Raw genomic sequence first — 23,814 nt, forward strand, 5'->3', positions numbered from 1 at the left:
TCCCACCTAAATCGCATGAGTTTGCATTGGTTAGGTTGTGTTCTGTTGCACGCCACTGCAATGCACCATGGGACAATTACTTTAAAAGATGAATATGCCTGGACATAGTAAAAGGGTCCGGGTCATACATCTAATCTCAGTTCTATTAACTGTGACACCACAGGAGAAAGTTCACAAGCCAAATTTTGGTTCCTGTTTACTTTGCTGTAAATCCCAGTTACAGCAGACTCATGTCACAGGAGTTTATTTTGGATTTATGCTGGTGTGAGAGAAGAGCAGGACCAGTTTAACATATTTTGCAGGATCAAAGGCATAGCCATCCAACACACATTACTCTCACAGAGAACAGTAGCAAGGGAAATTTATTAGTAGCTCTCCAGCATAGCTCGAGGTTTTTAGTTCGCTAGAAATCTGGAAAGGAGATGCCCCTACCGTGTGCAACCCCCATTGCTCTTTGGAAGGTGCTGGAGAAAAACCCAGCATGTGTTGTGCTTGATTACACTGAACCTGAAGATCCAAAGGTAACAATGGTGCATATTCAGAGCCCAATCCTGCTTGGCTCCGAGTGCCTCCTGGAAGACAGAGAGTAGGAGCACTCTCTATGCTACTGACCTAACTGGAAGGATTTCATCAGTTCCTTAGAGGCAGTCAGCACTTGCACCATTGAGCCCTCATTGGTAACCACTGGGCATATCTACACGTTCATTAATGTGCTGTAGTTACTGTTCATTAAGTTTAGTACTTGTAAAACCAAGTACTAAATCAATGTGCAATAAGTGATGCTACTGCGCAGTAACGCCGGCACATGGCTCGTGGTGCTAGCTGTGCAGTGGCTTAATACTGCTGCACGGTAGCATATTAGCATGATTTTTGCCATGACATGCTACTGCACAGTACTGTCTTGTGTAGATGTGCCCACTGAGGGTATATCTTGAATGATCAAAAATACAGTGAAACTCCTGTTTATTGCAATGTTCACTTCAACAGACCCCTCTTCATATCATTCCCATCACTGCTGCCACAAGCTGGTCATCTCTGCAGATGGCATGGCAGGGTTTCTAGCTGCCATCCCAACTCCAGCAGTCTACATCACAGTAGCAACAAAGCATGTCAAAAGAGACAGAGAAATATGGAAGCACATTGCAACTTTCCCCTTTGCAGGTGTGCAGCTGCTTGGCAACGGTCAGATGCAAGAAGTTGTCATTTGCATTGGATGAAAAGCTGCATATATTTGGCCCATGATTAGAGAAATGGATTCGGAGACCGATGATTTGTTGCACTATGCGAGATGGACACTGCAACTGGAAGAGACTCATCAAGTTTTAGTCTGTACCTAATTGGTTCTTCTTGCTTTCCTGGAGTGAGCACAGTAGCACCTGAGCAAACCTCTGCACCTTGCTACTTCCATGTCTGCTCAGGGTAAGAAATGATCCTTCAAAGTAGCCAGTGGCACAAATAGTTTACAGAGCAGCATAAATTATTCTAACTTTGTAGTAACTTGCCAGAGTATAAGGGCAAGCAGGTGATTAGTCTTTAGTGTATCGTGTAAACATTTTCCTCTGCATGGAAATCGCTTTCTAGCGCACTTCGGATTCCCTCGTGTCCTGTCCTGGAGAAGGAGACTGAGCTGTAGAGGACACAAGAAAGCAGCACCTTTGAACACAACTAGCCTAAAATAGACAGATGGAAGACCAGCTATCCAAATTAACCAATCCTGGGAAAACACAAACTGGGGCATTGCTTATAATTAAATGTTAGGAATAGGCAATTGCTCTACACTTATCAGACACACTGGACTTGAAATACTTATGCTCCCTATTGCAAATTATGCTCCCTATTGCAAACTAATGAAGGGTTTTAGAAGCCATGATAGTTAGGCTCATTTTTGCTTCCAAAGCTGTGACAAGGATGAGGGCCAGAGGAGGCCACTCGCATGGTCAGGGGCAGCAGGGCAGGCCCTACGAGGAGAGGCGACGGGACCTGAACCTGTTCAGCCTCCACAAGAGAAGGCTGAGAGGGATCTAGTGGCCTGTTACAAACTAGTCAGGGGGGACCAGCAGGCATTGGGGGAGTCACTGTTCCCCCGAGCACCGCCAGGAGTGACCAGGAATAACGGTCACAAGCTGGCAGAGGGTAGGTTTAGGTTAGATATCAGGAGGCGCGACTTCACGGTCAGGGCGGCTAGGGTCTGGACCCAACTTCCAAGAGAAGTGGTGCTGGCTCCTACCCTAGGGGTCTTTTAAGAGGAGGTTAGATGAACACCTTGCTGGGGTCAGTTGACCCCAGTACTCTTTCCTGCCAGGGCAGGGGGTCAGACTTGATGATCTACTCGGGTCCCTTCTGAGCCTAGAAACTATGAAACTATAAGTAGGAATAATAGCTTTTCTTTTTGCACTGCTGTTTCGTATTGCTAGCTTTCCCGTTAGGAAATGGTCAAGTAAATTACAGTATGCAGGGTCTGAGCAGTCAGCCTGGATCCAGGAGTCTGTTCTGAACACTTCTTTTTTTAGCAAAAATACAGAAACTTGGGGATCTAGCTACTTATTAAAGCTCCAAGTGACAGTGCTTACCTTACAAGGTTCCTCAGCTTCTGCCTCTTGGGCAAATGTTCTGTGTACACATTCAACATGGAAAAAACAAAAAGCAACCCTCAGGGTTCTTAAAATCATGAGGAAAACAAGGCAGCAAGTTCAATTAAGGAGAAAAAAGAAGGTCAAGTGCAAGGCATTCAGTAAGGGAGCTGTGAGGCAACTCCGCTCATTACGTGAAACAGCCATGTTAAAGGAAGCCAATTCACTCCAGGGTTAGCCCATTGGGAAGCTGAGTGTCTCCAGGTTAGAAAGTGTGCCCAAGGGTGGTAGTGTCTGGAGGCACACTAAGCCACAGCATGGCTGGGCGAGGGGTGCAACTAGGGCATCATGGAGTTAGGTTGGGTATGTGCGTCTTCCCCGGCTGCTGTTGACCAAGTCCTCAGGGAGTCAGAGAAATAAAACCATCCTGTCTTTGAACTGGTGATGGACTTACTTTTCAAGAGAAAGAAAGCAACAGCTAGGATGACTAAAAAACCCAGAAAGATGCCGATTCCAATATATATGCCGTCTTTGCTGGGATCTGCCCCCACTGTCTGATGAATGACAGAAGATGCATTCTATCAAACATAAAAACAGGGATATCAATGGTTATAATAAAGAAAAAGAACAGAGTCAAAACCATCCTTGTGTCTTGCAACCATATGATAGCAATACCCTTCCAATGGCTCACTCACATTGAAATGATGCATTATTTCCATGGGGACATTGTGATGGTTACATAAACTGTGATCCATGCTCTTCAACAGATAGGTGTTGTTGGGGTTTTAAAGACATCAAACGAGACTTGAGGTTTGGTCTTATTTGCGTTGCCAGCTAACCTCAGCATTCATACCTAAATTCTCAAGTACAGGCAATGCAACTGAGCTTGACAGTTTAAGCAATTGAGGAAATAGAAATATGAACCTAGTACGGGTTGATGATAACTTGCTGTACTGGATTGTTATATTAAATCGGATTTAAGCAGCTTCCAAAAATGTTGTGGAATACTGAGTATGCTTGATTATTCTCAAAATGTATTTCAAACAACTGAGGTATCTAGTTTGCTTAAGTCCCTTTGGAAATCCAACAGGATATTATGGGCATCTTTGTGCACTTTTACATACCTTTGAAAATATAGCCCAAGTTTTATTTTCCCAATCTAGAGTTGGGGAACAGAAGGAAGAGGCAGCTTTCCTCTGGTGCCTCTCTTCACAGGGCCAGCAACTGGCATAACTCTTTTCTAAGGCAATCAAGATGTCTTATTGTAAGCAATAACAATGCACTCTCTCCCAAAGATGCTGAACATCTTTAGTTTATATCTAATTTACCAGGATTAAGAAGCAAAAAATAGCTCATTGTGCAAAAAGCCTATTTTTGTTTAGTTAGAGCCAAATCTTGCTGTCTTTATTCAAGTCTTGGTCTTGAGAAGTGACTTATGCCTCTAGCGACTTCAGTCTTTCCTCAAGCAAAAGTCTTTCAAGTGAATATGATTTCTGTCTCAGTAAGTAGTAAGAACCCCAGGATGAATGTCTTATGCATGTCACAAGAGTTGCTTAGTTTCTAAATCCCTGAGATACTTCCCAGGCAATGGCCATTATTTCCCAGTCTAAATATGAACACTCATCTGTTCCAGGCAAAATAAAGCATTACAGAAAAGGACCTGTATGGATGGTGCAGTTGTCAATCAGGTCTGATTGCTCAGTATTTGTATGTTATATGACAACGGAGATGCTTACGTCTGGAGGGACTTCTGAGCTGGAAACCAATAGCCACGTCGGTGAGATGGTAGAGGATGATTCACTGGCATTTGGAGCAACTGAGTAGAGATAAGGTAAAGCAACGCAGCATTTAATACAACTAATACTTCCTGTTTTCACAACCACACGGCGCTTGCTTCTCTGAACATCTCAACTAAACTGGTACCACCAGATTAAATAGATGGGCTTTGTATCAGGACCTTGAAAGAGGTCTGAAACGTGTGATAAACACAGTGCTGCTTATATCAAACTACTTCACAGTGCGGTCATGTAACATTTCAGATGATTGAGCTGTGAAACCATATCCCTCATACCCTATGCTAGGTCTATTCCCCAGCTGAGGGCACCTCACAACATTTAAAATGCAGAGATGCAAAATGTAAGGTCTTCTCCACCACGGTTCAATGAACCCATCATGCAATTATCAAATAAACCCACAAGGAACAAAACAAGTGCACGGATCCCAGGGCTTAGCGTGGGCTGCCCAAGGCCCTACAGCTCTATTGAAAATCAGCTCCTATTTAAAGAAGGGGAACTCCAGATCAAGTGACCATGCTGTCCAAACTGCAAGCTTTTGCTGACTGCCCCTGTTCTAGATGGGACTTTCTGCTTTCCCTCTTCTCTAGGTTTGGGACAGTGTCGAATATCCTGACATCGGAGAAACATCTTCTGTCCAATTCTCCCCCCTTCACAGATGTGCCCCCTGTAAGTAAAAGGGACATGTGTGCTCATAAACAGCGAGCCCACCCAGAGCAGAGGGTGCTCTCTCATCACAAACTTGTGAGGGCCAAGATGGCAATTTGTGCCGCTGGTGCTAAAATAGAGACTTTCCAGTCTGAGAAAGCTTTCACTTCCTCCTCCAAGAGCGAAATATAAACTATGTTGTAATACTTCATCCTTGTTAAATGGACAAAATCCAGGTGGATGGAGAACTGCAAATGGCACTTCTAGTTTAAAGCTGAAAGTCAAAGTTCAGAGAATGAGACATACAATTCAGCTACGTAAAGTTCAGCCGCTGAATTCACCCCATTCGTTATTTGCCATTCTGGAAACCCACTGCCAAGCAACTTAGTTATGCTATGGAGATGGAGGATGCTGCTAAGTGTTACCTGAGGTGCGTTCAGTGCTGTGTGTGGAAGGGCCTGTCGTGGAGGTTGTTGCTGGTGCTAAAAACAGAACAAAATAAAACCCATGCATGCTACAACTGATGGCAGCTCAAAAACCTCCTAGGAATAAAAGCAAACCACTGCTGTCAAATATACACATCTTGTATGCACCTGGCCTGTAATAAAGATAAGAGAGTAGAGAGACTATCTTATCATAGGAGAACAGAAAAGCTTGACTTGGTGAGTTCACCAAGGCAAGGGCTGAGTGCTCCCTACCAAGGGTGTAGGACTAAATGCTTAATGCTAAAAAAGACACAAATCCCAGACCTTCTGTAGAAGTTTCCAACACCAGGAAGGCAGAAATGCTAATTAAGCTCATGGACAATTCTGGCACAAGAACAAACGGGCAGGCCACATAGAAATTGAGGTCTAATAACGTTTAAGATGGAGCTCGCTAAGTTTACAAAGGGGATTAATAGAGACGGCTGTCTGAAACAGCAGGCAACTGGACTTAGTGACTCATGAGACTCTCTAAGAAGGAGAAAATTACTCTATCATTCTCAAAAGCAAAAGGGAAAAACTGCAGCAAAGGAGAAGTGAATGGATCATGGATAGACTACTGCCTCTTTCTGCCCAACTAGGCTAGGGTTTTAGCTGCTATCTGCCCTCACAGCATCCACGTGGGCTCAACGTAACATCATTAGTAATCGACTAGTCCCCAGGGATGTTGGAAAGCCTCTAGAATTCCACTTTTTCCAGGTCAAAATTCTGTTTGAGATAGAACTAAAGGAAATCCAAAGTCCTACAACCTTGGTTGTGGAAATCAGTATGTTTTTATATCTGTAATTTGTTAAAACAGCAGTTACAAAGGAGCATCCTTGAGATCTGAGGAAATGAGTCACTAGGTCACAGTTACTCAAACTTCACCCTTCATGGTGTGCACAACCAAACAAGCCCACGCAAATGCTCACCAAAATGTAATATGCACCACATGTGGAGAGCCACAGAGGGTTCAAAACACTGCAACAGCCCTCAGCCCACGCAGAGGGCTGAATTCATCCTTTGCATTGGCTTCCCTGGAGTCAGACACGTTCTGCCTAAGTTTGAATTGGGCCCAGGGGGTTTGATGGGGATGCTGCTAGGTGAGGGGATGTGCAGAGGTTCGGTGAGGGAAAACTAGTCTAGCTTTGTAGGAGCAGGCAGGGAAATCAGGCTTGGCCCAGAAAGAGAAGAACGTGACAGTTTCACCTTTAAGGCTAGGGATAGAAATTACACATAAACCGATATAAGTGATCAGAAACTGGGTCACGTCTGTAACACAACAGAAGTTCAGTGCACATAAAACACTTTCAAAATCTTGCTGGGATCCTATGACCCCAGCTGACTTCCTGCCCCTGGGACAGCGGGCTGGACTCGATGATCTTCCAAGGTCTCTTCCGGCTCGAATGTCTATGAAATCTATGAAAATGGCCAAAACCAGTTTAAGATAAATGTGGATAGATGTAGCATCAGACTGAACTGATTTAGGTTAAATCTGTTTACTGAACTTACGTCCCAGAATCCCTCCAGATTCAAATTAACTCTCAACCCCCCCAGTATCCCAGGATGCTTTGCACCTCTCTCCCACAAACTCCCCCACCTCACAGGGTGGGTGGGATAGCCTTGGTCTGGCCAGCGCAACAAAGAGAAATGCTCTAGCACCCCTTGACTTCTGACTGAATTTCTGGAATCAGAAGCGAATGTCTGTTCCCACGTTTATCGGTTTAATCTCTGCAGCTCAGACTAACCTGTGAAGAGTGAATTGATTCAGCCTCTGGCTTTTCAACTGTCTATACTCAGCCTAAGAGCTGATTAACATTTCCAAGGCGTGAAGTAGTCCATGTTGCCCAGTCTCCTACATTGTACAAGTGGCACCAACAAGTATGCTAATCAGAGTTGAGCACCATAGGAAAAGTGATCCTATTTCTATCATAATCAGTGCTATTGACTGCAAAGAGGTTGACCCTGCTCGTACAAGGGAGAAGAGCTGTGCTCACCTCTCTCAATCACAACGTCCACGTTGGTTTTCTGATCATTAAACCAGCCATGGATTTCCACACGGCAGCAGTATGTCCCTGCGTCTGCTTCCCTTGCTTTCAGGATGGTGAGGGACACGTCCCCTCTCAGCAGGTTCCCACGTAACTGGTATCTGTTGTCCTGCTGCTGTGTCACCCTCCTGCCGTTTGTCCAGAGAATTAGGTCTGAACACTGAGAAGTAGGACAGGGGCCCCGGCCCCAGCACATCGTGGTGAGATCGCTGTCTGTTCTAACACTGTAGCCGCAGGACAAAGTGACATCCTGACCCACCATGCCTTTCACTGGAGATCCCGAGACCGAGAAACCTGCAGACAAGGAGACAACTGGAGTTGAGAAAGGGTATGGTACAAAAGTTAAGGAAGGTCCCAACCCTGCTGCCCTTCCAAGAAGTTCCCCCATGATGTGTGTGTTTCCCCCTTCGAGCACTGGTATGCAGCAGGACTGATTCCTGGTCTGAACAGGTGCGGTGGCTCCGATGCCATTGTCCAAAATGCATCTCTGCCCAACCACAGAAAGCACCGCGTCCTCCAGCCAGGAAGACGAAAGCAGAACAGCTCTTTGACCAACACAACCCATTGTCCTACAGCAGTTCTTCTATTAGGAACGTGTATCTAAATCAGTTTGGCTGTATTTTAAAGCGTGGGTCCATGAGCACTTACACTGTGAAGCAACAAAGCAATAGAGAAAATACAGAAGTCACTGTGGAAACTACCCACCATCCCTGCAACTCTTCAAAATATGCCAGACCGCATTCCAGTTTCGATGTACCATTCTCTTTCTCTAACTGGATTACACAGCTGACCAGCTCAGATCAATGGGTGTTACAAAACACTTTTAAATTGTCCATAGCCATTGAATTAATCAATAAAACTAACATCAAAGGTCTATTGTATACAATGATGTAGCTAGCATATAGCTATTTGCAGAGAGATGCAGCCTACTAATACCAATCTGCAATTATTCCATGGCTTTATGTACTTACCCCATTCTCCAGTACAGTCACTCCTTTGTGCTAAGTTTGTTAATCAAAATCATCTGAGATCAGATAACCCAGGTAGGACTCTAAGTCGCCTCTTGGATGGACACCACTGTACCATGAATCCACCAGGCTACCCAGGTGAGCTTTGGATTCTTCCCACTTACATTAGAGATAAAACAGTGCTTTTAATGTAATGGCGCCTAGAAACTCAATCAAATGGAAAAAAGTGGTACCAATTATCTACATTTTTCACTAGTGTTAACAGCTTCCCAAACATTTTTTTCCAGCTGATATAAGTTAGAGTTCATTTAGATGAGAAAAGGAGCTCAAATGTTGGTGGGGGTTAGTTACCCATAGCCAACTATGTCCTCTTCCCTTGTGAACACACATTTAAACATCTTTCCTCTTCATTCAGCTGCACAAGGTTGACGTGTGTGCATTAGCTCTTTTCCTAAATGAAACCAGCTACTTCTCTAATAAACCTGTTTTTGCAGGGACTTTAACACAGCAATATGAAAGGTCAGTTCTGAAAACATACCAGATTAGTAGTTAATGCTAAAAAGGCATGAATCCCAATTCTTAACCAGCAACCCAGTCTCATAAAATCAAAGGGAGACAAAGCCTGTAGCCACATGTCTGACACAGCCAGATCATACAGCACCATCCAATTTTGTATAGAGAGTTTTGGACTGATAAGAGTAGGTTACTCATTCATTATCTTCACCACGGTGGCTGTCAATGCTCCCCGTGGGTAAAGCTGGTCATCTATCATAGCGCCACATTAGAAAAAAAAGCAGCTTTGTTATGGCAGAAATGAAAAAATTCACTCTCTTCCCTAAAAAGTCACAGCTGGCTGTTATCATCATCGACCAAATACTTTGTTTGACAAATCCACCCAAATATTACTCTCACTGAAACAAGAAAAGTCCAGAACAGGGTACTGATAAATGCCTTTTAAGTGAAACTGTCCTATTGTAAATGCTTTTCTAAAAGCCCTGGCTTCCTCCATCTCTATTCATCTGTATATACGTTGAGTTCTACACGGAGACCTCTCTGGGAAAACTTTCCATGGTTTCTGCTCGGAAGGATATGTTTCCAACCCTTGTTTTTTATTTTTAAAAACTGGATGCTAAACTAACTCAGCAGAGGTCTACTGACATTGTGCACACTGCAGTCTCTCTGAGGCATCACCATCCTCGCTAGAAGGTATCTCATCCATACAGAATTACCCTATAGCAAGATCTACATACTCGTCACCAGGCAAGCAGCATCTGCTATGTTCTTCTCAGATTCCCATATAGTTACCTGAAAACAGGACCAGAAGAAGCCACTTCAGGGAGAAGCAGAGCACCATGGTGGTGAGAGGAGACCGAGGAGAAATGTCTCGTTCAAGCTTCGAAAGGACACTTAAACTTGTTTCCAAAATGAACTTCAACTTTCACTTCCCCTGCGTCACACAGGAGGTGTCAGCTACACTTGGCCCAGCACTTAGTGCTCATACTAATCAGGATTGACTTTTCCTGTATGAAGTCATCACTACAGTTTATTCAGTCTTCACTAACAATTAGCCGTGGCTGAAAGGGTGTTGAGTGCTTCCACTCAAAACACGAACTGCTGGGCAGCGTTTCAAGAGCTAATTAAAGCCTGCTGCACTGTCGCTTCTGAAACAGCACTGAACAGTCCCGAGTCTGTGATGTGCTAACTTACGCCGGCTGCTGAACTCAGGTCAGTACTGCACTCACTAAAGCAAAACCTTGATGGCCAAGGAGCAATCGTTGCAAATATAGAAAAAACTTGGCTGAACTTAGCAAGCTAAATAAAGGAGCACAAAGAAAATGTGTCATGAACTTATTGCAGTATAAAAAAAAAACCCTGACAGAATATGACCAGGATGCAAACCTAAGAGCAGCATAACTTTTCACAAATGTGAGAAAACAGATAGAATAACTGAAAGGGCTTCCCCTCTTTGAATAGGCAGCATAAGCTGCAAACCATCGTGACCTCAAGTAGTCGTATTTTACCAATTGCAGTTTCATTTCCACAACCAGATGTGAAGGAAGTTTCTTTGCTTTCCTCTGGTCAGGTCTTGCAAGGGTGCTGCTGTCTTCTCAGTCTCTTTTGGCTGAAGGCCAGTTACAGTGACGTTTCAGGTAAGTAACTAGAGGATCAGTGTATTGTAAGATCCTATCCAAAAGCATGGCATTAGTGGGTTTCATCCCACAGAATTTACTGTAAAGACCAAGTCACCAATTTCTCACATGCCTCTGCCATGAATTTAAAGTTCCTAAAACTTACTGGACTGACTACAAAGCACTCAAGAGTGGGAATGTGAAACCCATGACCAACGCCTCATGGTTTCAATGAGGCAGTGTGAGTGTCATAGACAATGAGGGTGGGAAGGTCACATCTAGTCCAACCCCCTGCTCAAGGCAGGACCAGCCCCAACTACATCATCCCAGCCAAGGCTTTGTCTAGCTGGGTCTTCAAAACCTTCAAAGATGGAGACTGCACCACTTCTCTGGGTAACCTGTTCCAGTGCTTCACCACCCTCCTCGGGAGAACATTGATCCTAATAGACGACCTCAATTTCCCTTGCTGCAATTGGAGCCCATTGCTCCTTGCTCTGTCATCTGTAGGCATACACCGTTTGGTTTTGAAGTTTAAATATCACAGATCCTAATGCCCATTAACAAACACGTTTAGACTCTGGGGCTAGCTTAAACACTTGCTTTATACAGAAGGTGCAAAGTAATAGAGTCCTCAGTTGAGGAAATTTTGTTCTGACAGTCTAACACCAGCATTGTCTCGAAACCCATTCAAACCATTGTTTAGCTTCAGCACAAAGCACAATTGTGACCATCCCCTCTCCTTGCAGCTGTAGCAAGGCAGTCAAGGAGTGAATGAGCACAAAGGGATTCAGCTGACTACGGCAGGCTAGGTATGTGGCCAGATGGTATTTGGAAGCTTGCATGGCTAGTGCCCTGGGATATATTTTTGAGAGTAAAGGGTCTGATTTGATTTCAACTGAAATGCGTAGCAGGTTTCCCATTGATTTCTGTGGGGAACACACCACGCTCAAGAACTCGTTCCAGGCAGTCTGTCGGCTCAGAAACCATTTTATTTTCCTTGCGCAATACATTCATTTTTTTTAGCTGTAACTTGGTGTCACTGTAATGACACACTGAGCTCAAGCTAAAGAGGGTGAAGTATTTTAAAAGTGCACGCTTTACTAGATTTCCCCAGAACAAAATGCATGATCAGAAAAATCTCAAGGGCTTTTGAGGTGTGACTGGTGTTTTCATCTGCTTGCAACTAAAGTTAGATCTTTCCTTCTTCTTCTGCCTGTGTATTTGTGGGGGATAAGTCATAACAAGATGGGTAGGAGTACATCGAACTTCCACAGCCCCAGTGGAGAGAAGTACTCAAATGTTCTTTCGTGGACAAGGATGTGGATACTGAACCAAGGTGACATAGTGAAACGTATGGAACCTCTACAGGACACGGAAAAATAGTTATGGGGCATGTGTGTGTGTGTGCGCGCGCATGTGCACGCGCGCGCACACACACACACACACACACACACACACACACACACACACACACACACGGTGTATCTATATATCTAGATAGACACAGACAGAGACATATATATAATGTTAGCTGTGTTTTTTGGAACATCCTAGCTCCTGCAAATGACAGTTCCTGTTCATAATGTGGTTCTGGGTGGCCTCTATGTTCTAGTTTGTTTTTGTTTTTGTTTTTTTACAAGAGGAGGAAGGACTTGACACATGTTTCCGGAGTAATGCGTGCTTACTCACACTGAACTGAGGGGAAAATAACATAAGCGCTGTATGTATTCCAAGCCTGACCCTGCACCAAGCGCTGAGCCCTCTCTGCTTCTGTTGGCTCAACTGGGAGTTGAGGGACGTCAGTGCCTTTTTGCAGGCACTCAGCATCACCAGCCAAGAAGGCAGCACAATGCAGTACAACTTCTGTTTCTTGAAATATTCACAAGAATAAACCCCTCAGCTGTCACACACTAGTCAAGCCCAGACCGTCACCATGCCCATGCATCCCTGCAGCACAGCAGGGGACAAAGCAAGGCAGAGACCAAGGTAGATATGACAATGGACAGAAGCTGCTCACTTCTCAGTTGCTTAGTCATTCTGGCACTTGCTCATGTTCCACATAAGAAATAGGTGTTTGCAGTCCGAGGTGAACAGCACCTACTCCTAGATGACGTGAATGAGTTCTCAGAGCCCGGGATCAGCTAAGCAGACAAACTGGTCAGCACCTGTGAAGTCAGACTTGTTCCTTTGATGAAACGATATTTCAAACTTTGGCTTTCAATTTGCTCCCGACTTTGGCGTGCTTCCCTCGCTCCAGCTGGTTATGCTTTTTCTTGCTGGTGCCAAAGACACCCTACACATGGCCAGTGCAGAGGCTAGCACAGGAAGCAGCATACTTGGTGCTAGTTTTGTACTTTCAGACCAGTGGTTTTCAACCTGTGGTCCGCTAACCTGAGGGCTCACAGTCTAACTAAGGGGTCTGAATTCGCAGACTAAGGGGTCCTGATCGATCAAAAGTATGTGAATATACCCACACTTACAATTCAAAGGGGTCTGCACCTCCACTCACAATTTTTTAGGGGCTTGCAAATGAAAATACATTGAAAGCCATTGTTCTAGGCAACTACCAGTGTTGCCTTCCCCACTTATGGTGATTCATTAAATTGCTGTATCATGCATCTTTGGTTCCCACATGACTTCAAATCCACCAAGCCTGAGTGGTGTCCTGGCTTCTCAGATGCATTTGTGGGGTTCAGGCTCCCTAACTACCACCAGGCCATGAGATGCGAGACCCCACAGGCCCAAGCCCCATGCCCAGATTAGTGTTGAACTTGCTGAGTCTCCCCAGAGACTGGCACCTGGTCTTCCCAGAGCTGCATTCACATGGGTACTCCAGTTATAGTTTTGGTCTGCAGGGATCAGCTGGTAATTGAAGCAACCCCCATTTGTGTTCTGGTCAAGTGGGAACTCCCTCCTCGCACAGGCAGCAAGCTCCCCTCTGACAATAGTTCACTCTAGCCAGAGAAATCTTTCCCTTGTCTTGTATGCACAAACTTGGCTCTGACCATGAAGGTGGGACAAGTGCCACAAGGCTGGCTGAACTTCATGTGCTCTACTCCTACCTCAGTTCACAAGAGCCAGTAAAGCTGGTCAAAGTCAGCTGTCCTTGCAGCCACCTTGCTGACTCCTCTTATTTTTGCAGCAGGAAAAAGATGCTCCTTCTTCGCTCTTTCAACGCAGCCCTTCAAGCTCCCAAAAGACTAGTTTGTATTTGCTCTCAGCAAAGGACATAATAGATGGTTGTACACCAAATGGGGAATCTAATCCACGAGCAGGTTTACAAGTCATAAATCTCACAAAATAAACTTAAAATCATGTGGTGACTCGAGACTCATTCCCCAAACCTTCACACACACAGTTTGTGAGGACAGGCATGCTGCTCTTTAATTTATTGTATAAATGTTTTCTCTTTGATGGATCCCATGTTCCAGAACGAACTGGACCTCTCCCTGTCCTGAGCAGCTAAATGAGACTAGGCTGTAGAGAGAAGAATAGAGACAAAACAGAAATGGCTTAAGAAAAACAGAGCAGGCCAGGCAGCTGAATCCACCAGGAAAACAAAAAGTATAGCAACACTTGCTGAACAGGAGTTATCATAACTGAGAATTTCTAGGCATCTCCTGTCTGAAAGTCTCTTGCTTGGCATTAGAGAACTTCTTTCCCAGACCTGAAGGACATTGTGTGCCTGAAAATTTGCCTAAAATCTCTGTCTCTAATTACAAAGCTTCTCAAATAAAAAACGTAACCCAGAAAACTTTGCTTCTTGCTTATTTCTTGGACCACTGCAACTACAACAATACAAATATACATAGTCCAAGAGTAATATAAATGGTTAGGCTCATATTTTTCCTTAACTGACCAATAGTAATGATTTGTTTAATAAATCCCTTCCCTTTCTGCCATTTTATTTGCTGTTTTCTCTGCCGATATAAAAAGGCAATTGCATGGAGTCTGAGATGCTGTAGGACTATCTGTCCAGTACTGATAGTTAGAAAAGGGATAGCTAGACTGCCTTCTTACAATGACAAACAAAAGGGGTTTGTTCTTACCTTGCCAACTTCCTCCTCCTACGTCTGTGGTGTATGTACCCTGTAAAGGATAAAAATAGGGTATAATATTTACTGGAATATATATTCTGAGAAGTAGTGACTACCAGGAAAAGCAGCAAGGGAGAGGATTAAAAGGAAATTAAAACACTTTAAACATTAGAGGGGAAATTCACACCCATGGGTTATCCCCATGAAAGTGCTGGCTGAGAGCCTCCAAGAGATAGTCCTGGCTGTAAGTGCCTCAGATCTGAAGTTGTTTGGGGCACTTACAGCCAGGACTATCTCTTGGAGGTTCTCTTGGAGGCTCTCAGCCAACATTTTCACTGGGGTAACCCATGATGGTGAATTCTTGTTCTTATGTTTAAAGGGTTTTAATTTCTATTCTTTAATGACCAGTGAGAGCTAGAGTGCAGGAGTGTGAAAAGCTAACAGCAGCAGCTAAGGAAGTGAGTCAGGCAGCGTGGGAACGAGACAACTCCCCAGCTGCTGGTGATGCCCAGGATTGTGGGCAAACTAGAGAAACAGAACTAATAAGGTCCTCTCTGCAAATTACTCACATTCAAAGATACCCACAGCCACAACTAGGATGACTAGAGCTGATGCACCAATGCTCATTCTAATGTATTCCCTTCTCTTACTGGAGTATGCCACTGATGAGGGAGGGAGTGAGGTAGACGCATTCTGTTGAAACAAAAAACAGAAGTGTATTAGCAGCAGTAACTGAAATCATCTATACATCTTGACAATCACCCTGTCCTTGTTCAACTATGTAAGAGGTGAGGCACCCAGTCTGAGATATGGTCCTGTTTCCAATGAGTTGCTACATCTGGAAACTTGGATCAGGAACCGTAGAGATCTGTGTTTAAGTTTTAGGATACGAATTTCCAAGGACCCTGCTGAAGCTGGTGTGATTTTTCCCTTGCTAAGATGGAATGAGAATAACAGAATCAGTTCCCTAGGCTTTGTCAGTGAAGTGTTAGTCGTCAGCACTTTTTCTCAGGCATACTAATTATGAATAGTTCTTTCTCAATCTGAAAACAGCACTGCAGAAAATGACCTGGAGGAACAATGGAGTCACCACATAATTTGAACCATTTTACATTGATGCATTAAATGACAAGAGAGTTCTTTACATCTCTAGGGGTTACTGATTTGGAGTTTGAAGCCATGCTGGTTTGATACTGGAGTATGTTTTGTGGGCATATGAAGCTGCTGGGCAAATGGAAAAAGCAAACAGAAACATGTGAATAACTACTCTTTGCTTCTTTGCATCCATTCAGAATTTTATTTGTAAAACATTCTATTTCCCCATAAGAAATACAACTAACTTACCAACCCCACTGCTCTGAATGTGCTTACTAGGAAGCTGCTGACAGTAGAAGGCCATGCTGATGTGCTGGTAGAGAGGATTTCACTGGCAGTTGAAGCACCTGAGTAGAGAAAAGGTGAGCTGACATCACTTAGCACAGCTAACCGTGCTTTCCTTCTTCACAGCCACATGACTCTTGCTTCTCTGATTATCTGACATGCCCTTATGAAAACAGATGGGTTTTAGATCAGGGAGCAAATGGTGCAAAAGTGCAACAGGAAAGAAGTACTGCACAGTATACCCAAACAAAGCCTCAAATGGTCCAGAGCATATTTGTAGCATTGGAGCTGACTAAGTTGTGAAACATTCAAAAAAGCCACATGTAGCACATATCAGTTTGATGTTGCTTCCCCAGATCAAAGCAATTTGTAACATTTAAACTGCAGGGCTACTATCTCAAAGAAATACACCATCTGTCCCATTCTGAGGTTCCCTTCTTCATGGTCATGCCCATTGCGAAGAAAGCAGGCATGTGTATGCTCAAAATAAAAAGTAGCCCATGAAGAGCACAGGACCAAAAACCCATGAGTGCCAAGATGAAGGCTTGCCTCTCTGCAGCCAGAAAAGGGATATAACAGTGTGAGATAGCTTTCATTTCATTTTCTGTTTCCATCCGCAGAAATAGAAGACGTTGGTTATGCCATGACGCTATACTTCTCAAACTGACAAAACCCAGATCAATAAAAAACTGTGTATGCCATTTCTGGTTTTAAGTTTGAAATTAAAGTAATGAGAATGAGATGTCTTATAGACAAATTATCTTGACTGCCAGAAATTTTTCTAGCAAGGCCCAACAGACACCTATAGACCTCCCCCCAGCCTGTCCTATCCCCACCTACCTAATATCTTGAACTTAAATCCCATGGGAACCTATTTTATACCACAAACCTGAGCGTAAACAAGTATTTAAGGTCCAACAAAACACACATAAGCCTAGAACAAAATACTGACACGCACGAGCCGAGTTACTCCTGTGCTTATATGTTGACATCATAGCATCCTCTTTCCTCATTTCTATATTGTAGTTACAGGCTTAGTTCTGATCACAAGAGGTTCGCATAATTTATCTACTGCATTGGTCCCATATGTTACGATGTTGCCCTTTCTGAATCCCATTGCAAAGCAGTTTACAGACATTAAAGATGTGAAATCATCTACTGATCATTACCTGAGGTGTCCTTGGAGCTGTGAGTTGAAAGGCCTGCAGTGGACATTGGGGTTGATGCTAAAGACCAAAACAAAACCCACACATATTACAAGAGACATGAGCTAAATCATGGTAACTCAGTCACATTTCATTCTGCTCCGCTTTAGCTTTCCCAACCAAAGCACAGGAGTGGATAGACAAAAAGACTGCTGTCAAACAGCTGATGCATGGTAAATTCCACCCCCACCTCCAGCTCCGCATGATTTGTTCACCTAACCACAGGCTGTGTGGACCAACTGGGAGACATGCAAGAGGAGGCTGAGAGGTGATCTCGTGGCCACCTACAAACTCATCGGGGGGGGCCAGCAAGAAATAGGGGATACAATGTTTACCAGGGCGCCCATTGGGGTAACTAGAAATAATGGCCACAAACTGGAAGAAAGTAAATTCGGACTGGACATCGGGAAAAAATTCTTTACAGTGAGGGTTGCCAAAATACGGACTATGCTGTCCAAGAGAGGTGTTTAAAAGGAGATTGGACAGACATCTGACCCCAGCACTCTTTCCTACCCAGGACAGGGAGTCAGACTCAGTGAGGTCCCTTCCAACCCTAACAACTGTGAAACTATAACCACATACTAGATATGTCTATGTGAGACACTTACTGCACAGTAACCTAATAACACTGCGCAGCAGCATGCTGGGCAAAACCCATGCTACTACACTACTGCACAGTAAGCATCAGTAAAAACCTGTGTGCTGGTGCTACTGCATAGTAACATGAGTTACTGCACATTTAGCACTTATTCAAGTGCTAAACTTAATGTGCCATAACTATGGTGGATTAATGAACATGTAGACATGCCCGTTGAGAACGCTTATAAGAGCTTTGTCTCATAGCACCTGGTAAGGAAAATCACCATTACTAAACATTGCTTCTTCTGGCATTACAGTAGCAACACAACTTCATATAGGCAGTTACAGCTGTACCTCCAAAGTCCCTGTGATTCACATTGCAAAAAGTAATCCTAGTATTTGTCACAATCGGTGTGATGTTATCAGCTGCTGGGAGGTTGATCCTGCGGAACGCTCGTACAAACAAGAGCTGTGCCCACCTCTCTCAATCACAACGTCCACGTTGGTTTTCTGATCATTAAACCAGCCATGGATTTCCACACGGCAGCAGTATGTCCCTGCGTCTGCTTCCCTTGCTTTCAGGATGGTGAGGGACACATCCCCTCTCAGCAGGTTCCCACGTAACTGGTATCTGTTGTCCTGCTGCTGTGTCACCCTCCTGCCGTTTGTCCAGAGAATTAGGTCTGAACACTGAGAAGTAGGACAGGGGCCCCGGCCCCAGCACATCGTGGTGAGATCGCTGTCTGTTCTAACACTGTAGCCGCAGGACAAAGTGACATCCTGACCCACCACGCCTTTCACTGGAGATCCTGAGACCAAGAAACCTGCAGACAAGGAGACAACTGGAGTTGAGAAAGGGGATAGGATAGTGTGGAGGTTATAAGGGAAACAGGCATCAACCAGTCTTCTGGAAAAGGGAATAACTAGAAGCAAATAATGATATAGAGTTCGGGGTTGAATTCCCTTTTGTTCAACAGTTGTGTTTAATATTACCTAGTGGGCAGATTTTTTGAGCTACAGCTACAAGGTGAGCCAAAGACTTACATATCACTCACATTCTGCTTGTTTATTAACCTTCATCTCATTTAAGAGGCATACAGGATACAGGGTAGGGATTTATCCAGCACATTCAGTTGCACCTTCCTTGCAAAATGCCTGCAAACATTGTTTCAGGGCAAGAGGCTGGCTTAGTGACACCAAGCCTGTGAACATATACAGTTTTTCCCAGCAGTGCTAGGTTTCTCTTTCCTTGTTCATTTGGTGCATCAGTACATACATCATGAAATAATATAACAGATAAAATGCAGAACTTACTTTAGAAGTGTTGTGGAAATCTCCCATAGACCCAGGAGTCACATTCCTGTGTTTCCCCTTAAGAGTTAGCTTCAACACACTCACCCACTTCACCTAGAGGTCACAACTACTACCCATTTCATATCAATGACAATAATGACACATTTTCTATGATTTTCTGCTGGTATGTTGTAGGGCATTTGCTAGTGTAAGCAAGCCTATCTTTGATTAATGGGCAGATAAAGCATAGACAAATATAGCAATTGCAGCAACATCAAATGATACCGATGTAAACAATGCCACTTATGTTAGCTATTTCTTTAGCAACCTATATATAGCAAAAATGGTTTCAACTTAATCTTGATGGAAATAAAGCTACAGCAACTTAGCTAATTCATTTCACTTGATTAGCAGTTGCATTTATAACAGCCAATGCGAGCAGCAGCTCCTTCTTCCCTCTCTCTCAGAGTTTAAAGGCAGAGGCGAAGATTTTGGTGGTTGTTTTCTTTTAATGGACCAACGGGTGGATTTTTTCATCTCCTTATCCTTGCTGAAGTCAGTGGATCCACTAACAACCTTTCAGGAGGTTACATTTAAAGGCTCACTTTAGTGAAAGCTGACACAATAGAAGACAGTGTCCAAGGCACAGACTGACATGTAGAGGCTGAGCCACATTCACAAAGGGATTCCGCTCCAAGACTGAAGTCTGGCTAAATAAGACACACTTTCGCTAATAAATTTGGTTTATACTGTGACAAAGCAATGGTAACACATGAAATAATCTGTTCTGAAAATATACCGAATTAATACTTAGCAGTAACAACATAGCTTTCAGTTTAATCTTTTATTTGGAATGAATAAAATGCATAATTTCACTTCCTAGATTGTATTTGACAGTTGTATTTTTAGGCAGATTTTAGAGAACTGATGACTGAACACTGTCCATTATTTCCACATCTTTAGTTCTTCTGAGTACATTTCGTTCTCTCTCAATGTCAATTTTGAAAATGCATAACTTTGCTCATGCCAGGAATGGAAAAAGTTACCGTTTGGGTTGAAAACACTGAAGATCACAGCAAAAGACCTCTCTAATGGATGAGCATATTTGTTTTTAAAGAATGTACCAAAACATTAAATTGTATCCAAATAAGGAAAAATCCAGAATATAAATAAATGAATAAAGCTCTTATAAAAGAATGAGGTCTTGTGTTAAATACAGTTCTAAACTACATAGTTCTCAATCGTCTTTACATAACAATTGTAGGCAGAAACTTTATTTATAACTAAGAATTATAGACCGTGCTGGTAAAAGCTCACATTTGAAACACAGCCTTTCATTTATTTTTATGGAAAAAATAGTTAATAGCCATGATGGTAAATTGCAGATTCCATGACAAACTAGAACACTAACACGACTCCTCTTTTTAGAAGACACTGTATTTAGTCTATACTTAACGTCCCTGCAGTAAACTTGGGAAACTTAGGCATTAGTTATAAAAGCTCCATCCGCTACTGGTCACTCTTACTTTCCTTTAGTTACCTGCAAATAGGACCGATATAATCCACTTCAGCAAGAAGAAAGGACACAGGATGACAACTGAAAGAAAGCAGAGAAATTCTGTGTTCAGGCTTCACAAAACAACTTTAAAAAAAAGCAAGCATTCATTTCTTAGTTTTTTAAATGCCGTTCCTTAATAGCATTGTAACAGCTGTTGCAACAGCACAGCTCAGTCATACTTACACCTGCTCCCAATTGAGGCTGACTTTTCCTGTACCAAATTCATTGTTTCAATAGTCCTGACAAGTGTGGGGAAGCAACCTACTGTGTAGTACTAACTTTAATGGTAAAAAACTGTGGCTGAAAGAACATACAAAGACTGCTCTATCTGAAGCAGAAATGAGATCTGAGGTTTGGTCTTATTTATGTTTCTGGCTAACCTCAGCATTTATGCTTAAATTCTCAAGCATAGGCAATACAACTGAGCTTGATAGTTTAAGCAACTGAGGAAGTAGAAATGTGAACCTAATATGGGTAGACAAGAATTGCTATAGCGGCTTGTTATATTAAATGGTATTTAGAAAGCTTCCAAAAATGTTGTAGAATACCAAGTATGCTTGATTATTCTCAAAATATATTTCAAACAACTGAGGTACCTAATTTGCTTAAGTCCCTTTGGAAATCCAACAGGATGCTTATGGGCACATTTGTGAGCTTTTACATACCTTTGAAGATACGGCCCATGTTTTGTTTTCCCAATCTAGAGCTGGGGAACAGAAGGAAGGGGCAGCTTTCCTTTGGTGCCTCTCTTCACAGGGTCAGTAACTGGCATGACTCTTTTATAAGAGGCAATAAAAATGTCTTAAGGTAAGCAATAAAAATTCACTCTCTCCCATTTACCTTTTATCCCAAAGAATTTTCAGTTCCATTACTGAACTGATATAACTGGATTTTATAGGTAAATTAAGCCTCTGCCATGGATTTAAGATACTGAAACATTCGATTAGCCCTTAAATCAAGGGACCCTGTAAGAATCTGCACAAGTTAAACTTTTTAAGTTGAAAAGTGCTAATGACTGCACTAAATCTGCCTGCCTTTATGCCAGGTTTGACTCTCTGCCTTCAGGTGCCTAAATGGTAAGCACCAAATACTCTCCCTTTCAGGTATTTTCATTCTGCAAAGGTACATGCCAGTAATTAGCATGAAAGTAGATATCCCCTGCTTTACAGTAATAAGAAATATTTAGGGTTTGTGCTTTGTGGGGAGTTTTGTGTATTTGAGAGACTAGTGTTTATTGCATCTCGGAAAATACAAACATATTTTGGCAATGCCATTCTCTTCTATACAGATGTTGTCGTAGGCTTACTTAGGAGAGACAATAGTCTAACATCAGTTCCTGATGAATAAAATTTAAGATATTAATGTTTTACAATGTGAGAAAAAAAGTGATTTTTGCAGCCACTATTAATAGATCCAACAGTAATCAACTATTGTTTATAACAGAATATAACATTTAATAGAAGTTGTGAAAATGCAAGTAAAGTACCTTCAACGTTTTTGAAACGGGTCAGAATCTGGAGCATTCAGTAATTTCTCCATCTTTCCTGTTCCTACATTTTATAGAAATTCACAAGATACTTTCATCTTTCAATCAAAACTATTTATTCAGAAGTAAAACAAAGCCATCACATGAGCCTCACTTCATTGAACTGTTATGATGCACATTCCCCCCCACATCAACAAGAAACATTATAGAAATTTTTACTTTTCTGTTCTTACGACCACATGCAAATAACACCTACAATACAAGCAAACTCCATCTGCTTGAACACCTGCAAAAAAAACCTACAAAAAAAGACATGAGTTTAGACATTTATACATACACACACACACTTAAGTTTCACAATTGTTTTTACTGGTCCAGATAAAGGCAACAAAAAGTACATTATACAAGCTTCAATATTAATCCCACTTCTCACCCCAAGACCTGCACGCCACTACAAAAAGCATCCTTTCATGTCATTTCATCAATAATGCTACACATCGCAGCATCTTTGTCTAAAACCTGATCTTTCTTACAGACAGAGCCCGCTCTCTGCTGTTTGTTCTGCCCAATGCAACTGCTGCCATCATCCGTATCCATGGGTTCAGTTTTTATCCCCAAACCTCCCTCAGAATGAGGTAGGTCATCAGGCAAGGAGGCCAGGCAATTCTGGATCATTTCTACAACCCGCTCCAAATGCTTCTGAAACCTCTCAGCTGTCTCGAGACGCTGACGCTTCTGCACTTCCATCATGACCCGCAGCGTCTCTCTGGCCTGGTGTGGACGATATTCATTTATAAGATGATGGACGTGGACAAAAAGCAGCTTCAAGTCTTCCAGCTTCTCCTCTCGTTTTATACTGCCTGGGCTCCTTATCAAGATATCCAGGAGGTCCAAGAAGTTGACCAGGATGGACATATTGAGTTTCCTGAGCTCCTTCTTGTGATCAAACTGCATGGGATGCAACCGTTCGATCCCTTGGCTTTCCAAGGGGCGGATAATGAGATCGTCACATTGGAACTGGTTACCAAACATCATGTAGCTGTCTTTCACCGGTGGCGGGGGCTTCGGGGCCAGCCCCTTGCGAATGTTTTCATCTGTATATTCCTTTATATATTGCATCGGAGGTGGAGGCAGAGCACTCACTTGCTGCGGTTCCCCCATGGTGGCAGAGAAGTGCCTGGGGTGTAAAAAAAACAGCCCGTAAAACACCGCTTAGACTAACTGGAAAAAAAGGAGTTCACAAACCTGACGACACCCCTGTGACCAAGCAGGATGTAATGCAACCTCTAGGAAGTCAAATACTCCAGGACGCGGGGCATAGAGATTAACACAACCTTTCAGCGGTTGAAAGGAGGGGATATTTACTTCTCACGTGCATGCACTTTTCTTACTCTGCTAGTTCTTTAAAAACAAATAAATAATGACATTTCCTTATTCTTGAAGAACTGGAAGAAACCAACAAACATAAATAATATGCATCAAGTGAGGGGCGGGGGCACTGTTTGATGTACACACAGAGCTGGGACAGCACCTGGGTGGAAACTGCCTCATCTCAATCTGTTTTTACAGGGTTTTATTAAATGTGCAGCAACCACTCTTGGTACAAGTCATGCAAAAATAGGGACAGGGGCGAGGCTCGGGGGGGTGAGGGGGGCAGGA

At 43.1% G+C, this 23,814-nt stretch overlaps 2 protein-coding genes across 2 annotated transcripts in view; both read right to left on the minus strand.

Moving 5' to 3' along the window:
* Positions 1-344: 344 nt before the first annotated feature.
* On the minus strand, positions 345-22,306 carry LOC109309869. The gene is made up of 16 exons (XM_019534743.1): positions 20,853-22,306; positions 20,652-20,708; positions 18,298-18,642; positions 17,204-17,260; positions 16,026-16,096; positions 15,224-15,347; positions 14,667-14,706; positions 14,004-14,094; positions 12,827-12,910; positions 9,794-9,923; positions 7,470-7,814; positions 5,437-5,493; positions 4,307-4,386; positions 3,025-3,148; positions 2,571-2,610; positions 345-1,627 (listed from the first exon to the last, which is right to left on the minus strand). The coding sequence occupies exons 1-16, from the start codon at positions 20,893-20,895 to the stop codon at positions 1,534-1,536; spliced, it is 1,782 nt and encodes a 593-aa protein (XP_019390288.1). The 5' UTR covers positions 20,896-22,306; the 3' UTR covers positions 345-1,533.
* Positions 22,307-22,525: 219 nt separating this feature from the next.
* Positions 22,526-23,814, minus strand: part of MED7 (mediator complex subunit 7) — a 2,411-nt gene continuing 1,122 nt past the window's right edge. The window contains exon 2 of the mRNA XM_019535279.1: positions 22,526-23,332. Coding sequence (XP_019390824.1) covers positions 22,624-23,316 — 693 coding nt within the window. The 5' untranslated portion in view covers positions 23,317-23,332 and the 3' untranslated portion in view covers positions 22,526-22,623. The remainder of the gene's footprint in view (positions 23,333-23,814) is intronic.

The sequence above is a fragment of the Crocodylus porosus genome, unplaced genomic scaffold, assembly GCF_001723895.1.
Source record: "Crocodylus porosus isolate Cpor-Errol unplaced genomic scaffold, CroPor_comp1, whole genome shotgun sequence".
NCBI lineage: Eukaryota > Metazoa > Chordata > Crocodylia > Crocodylidae > Crocodylus > Crocodylus porosus.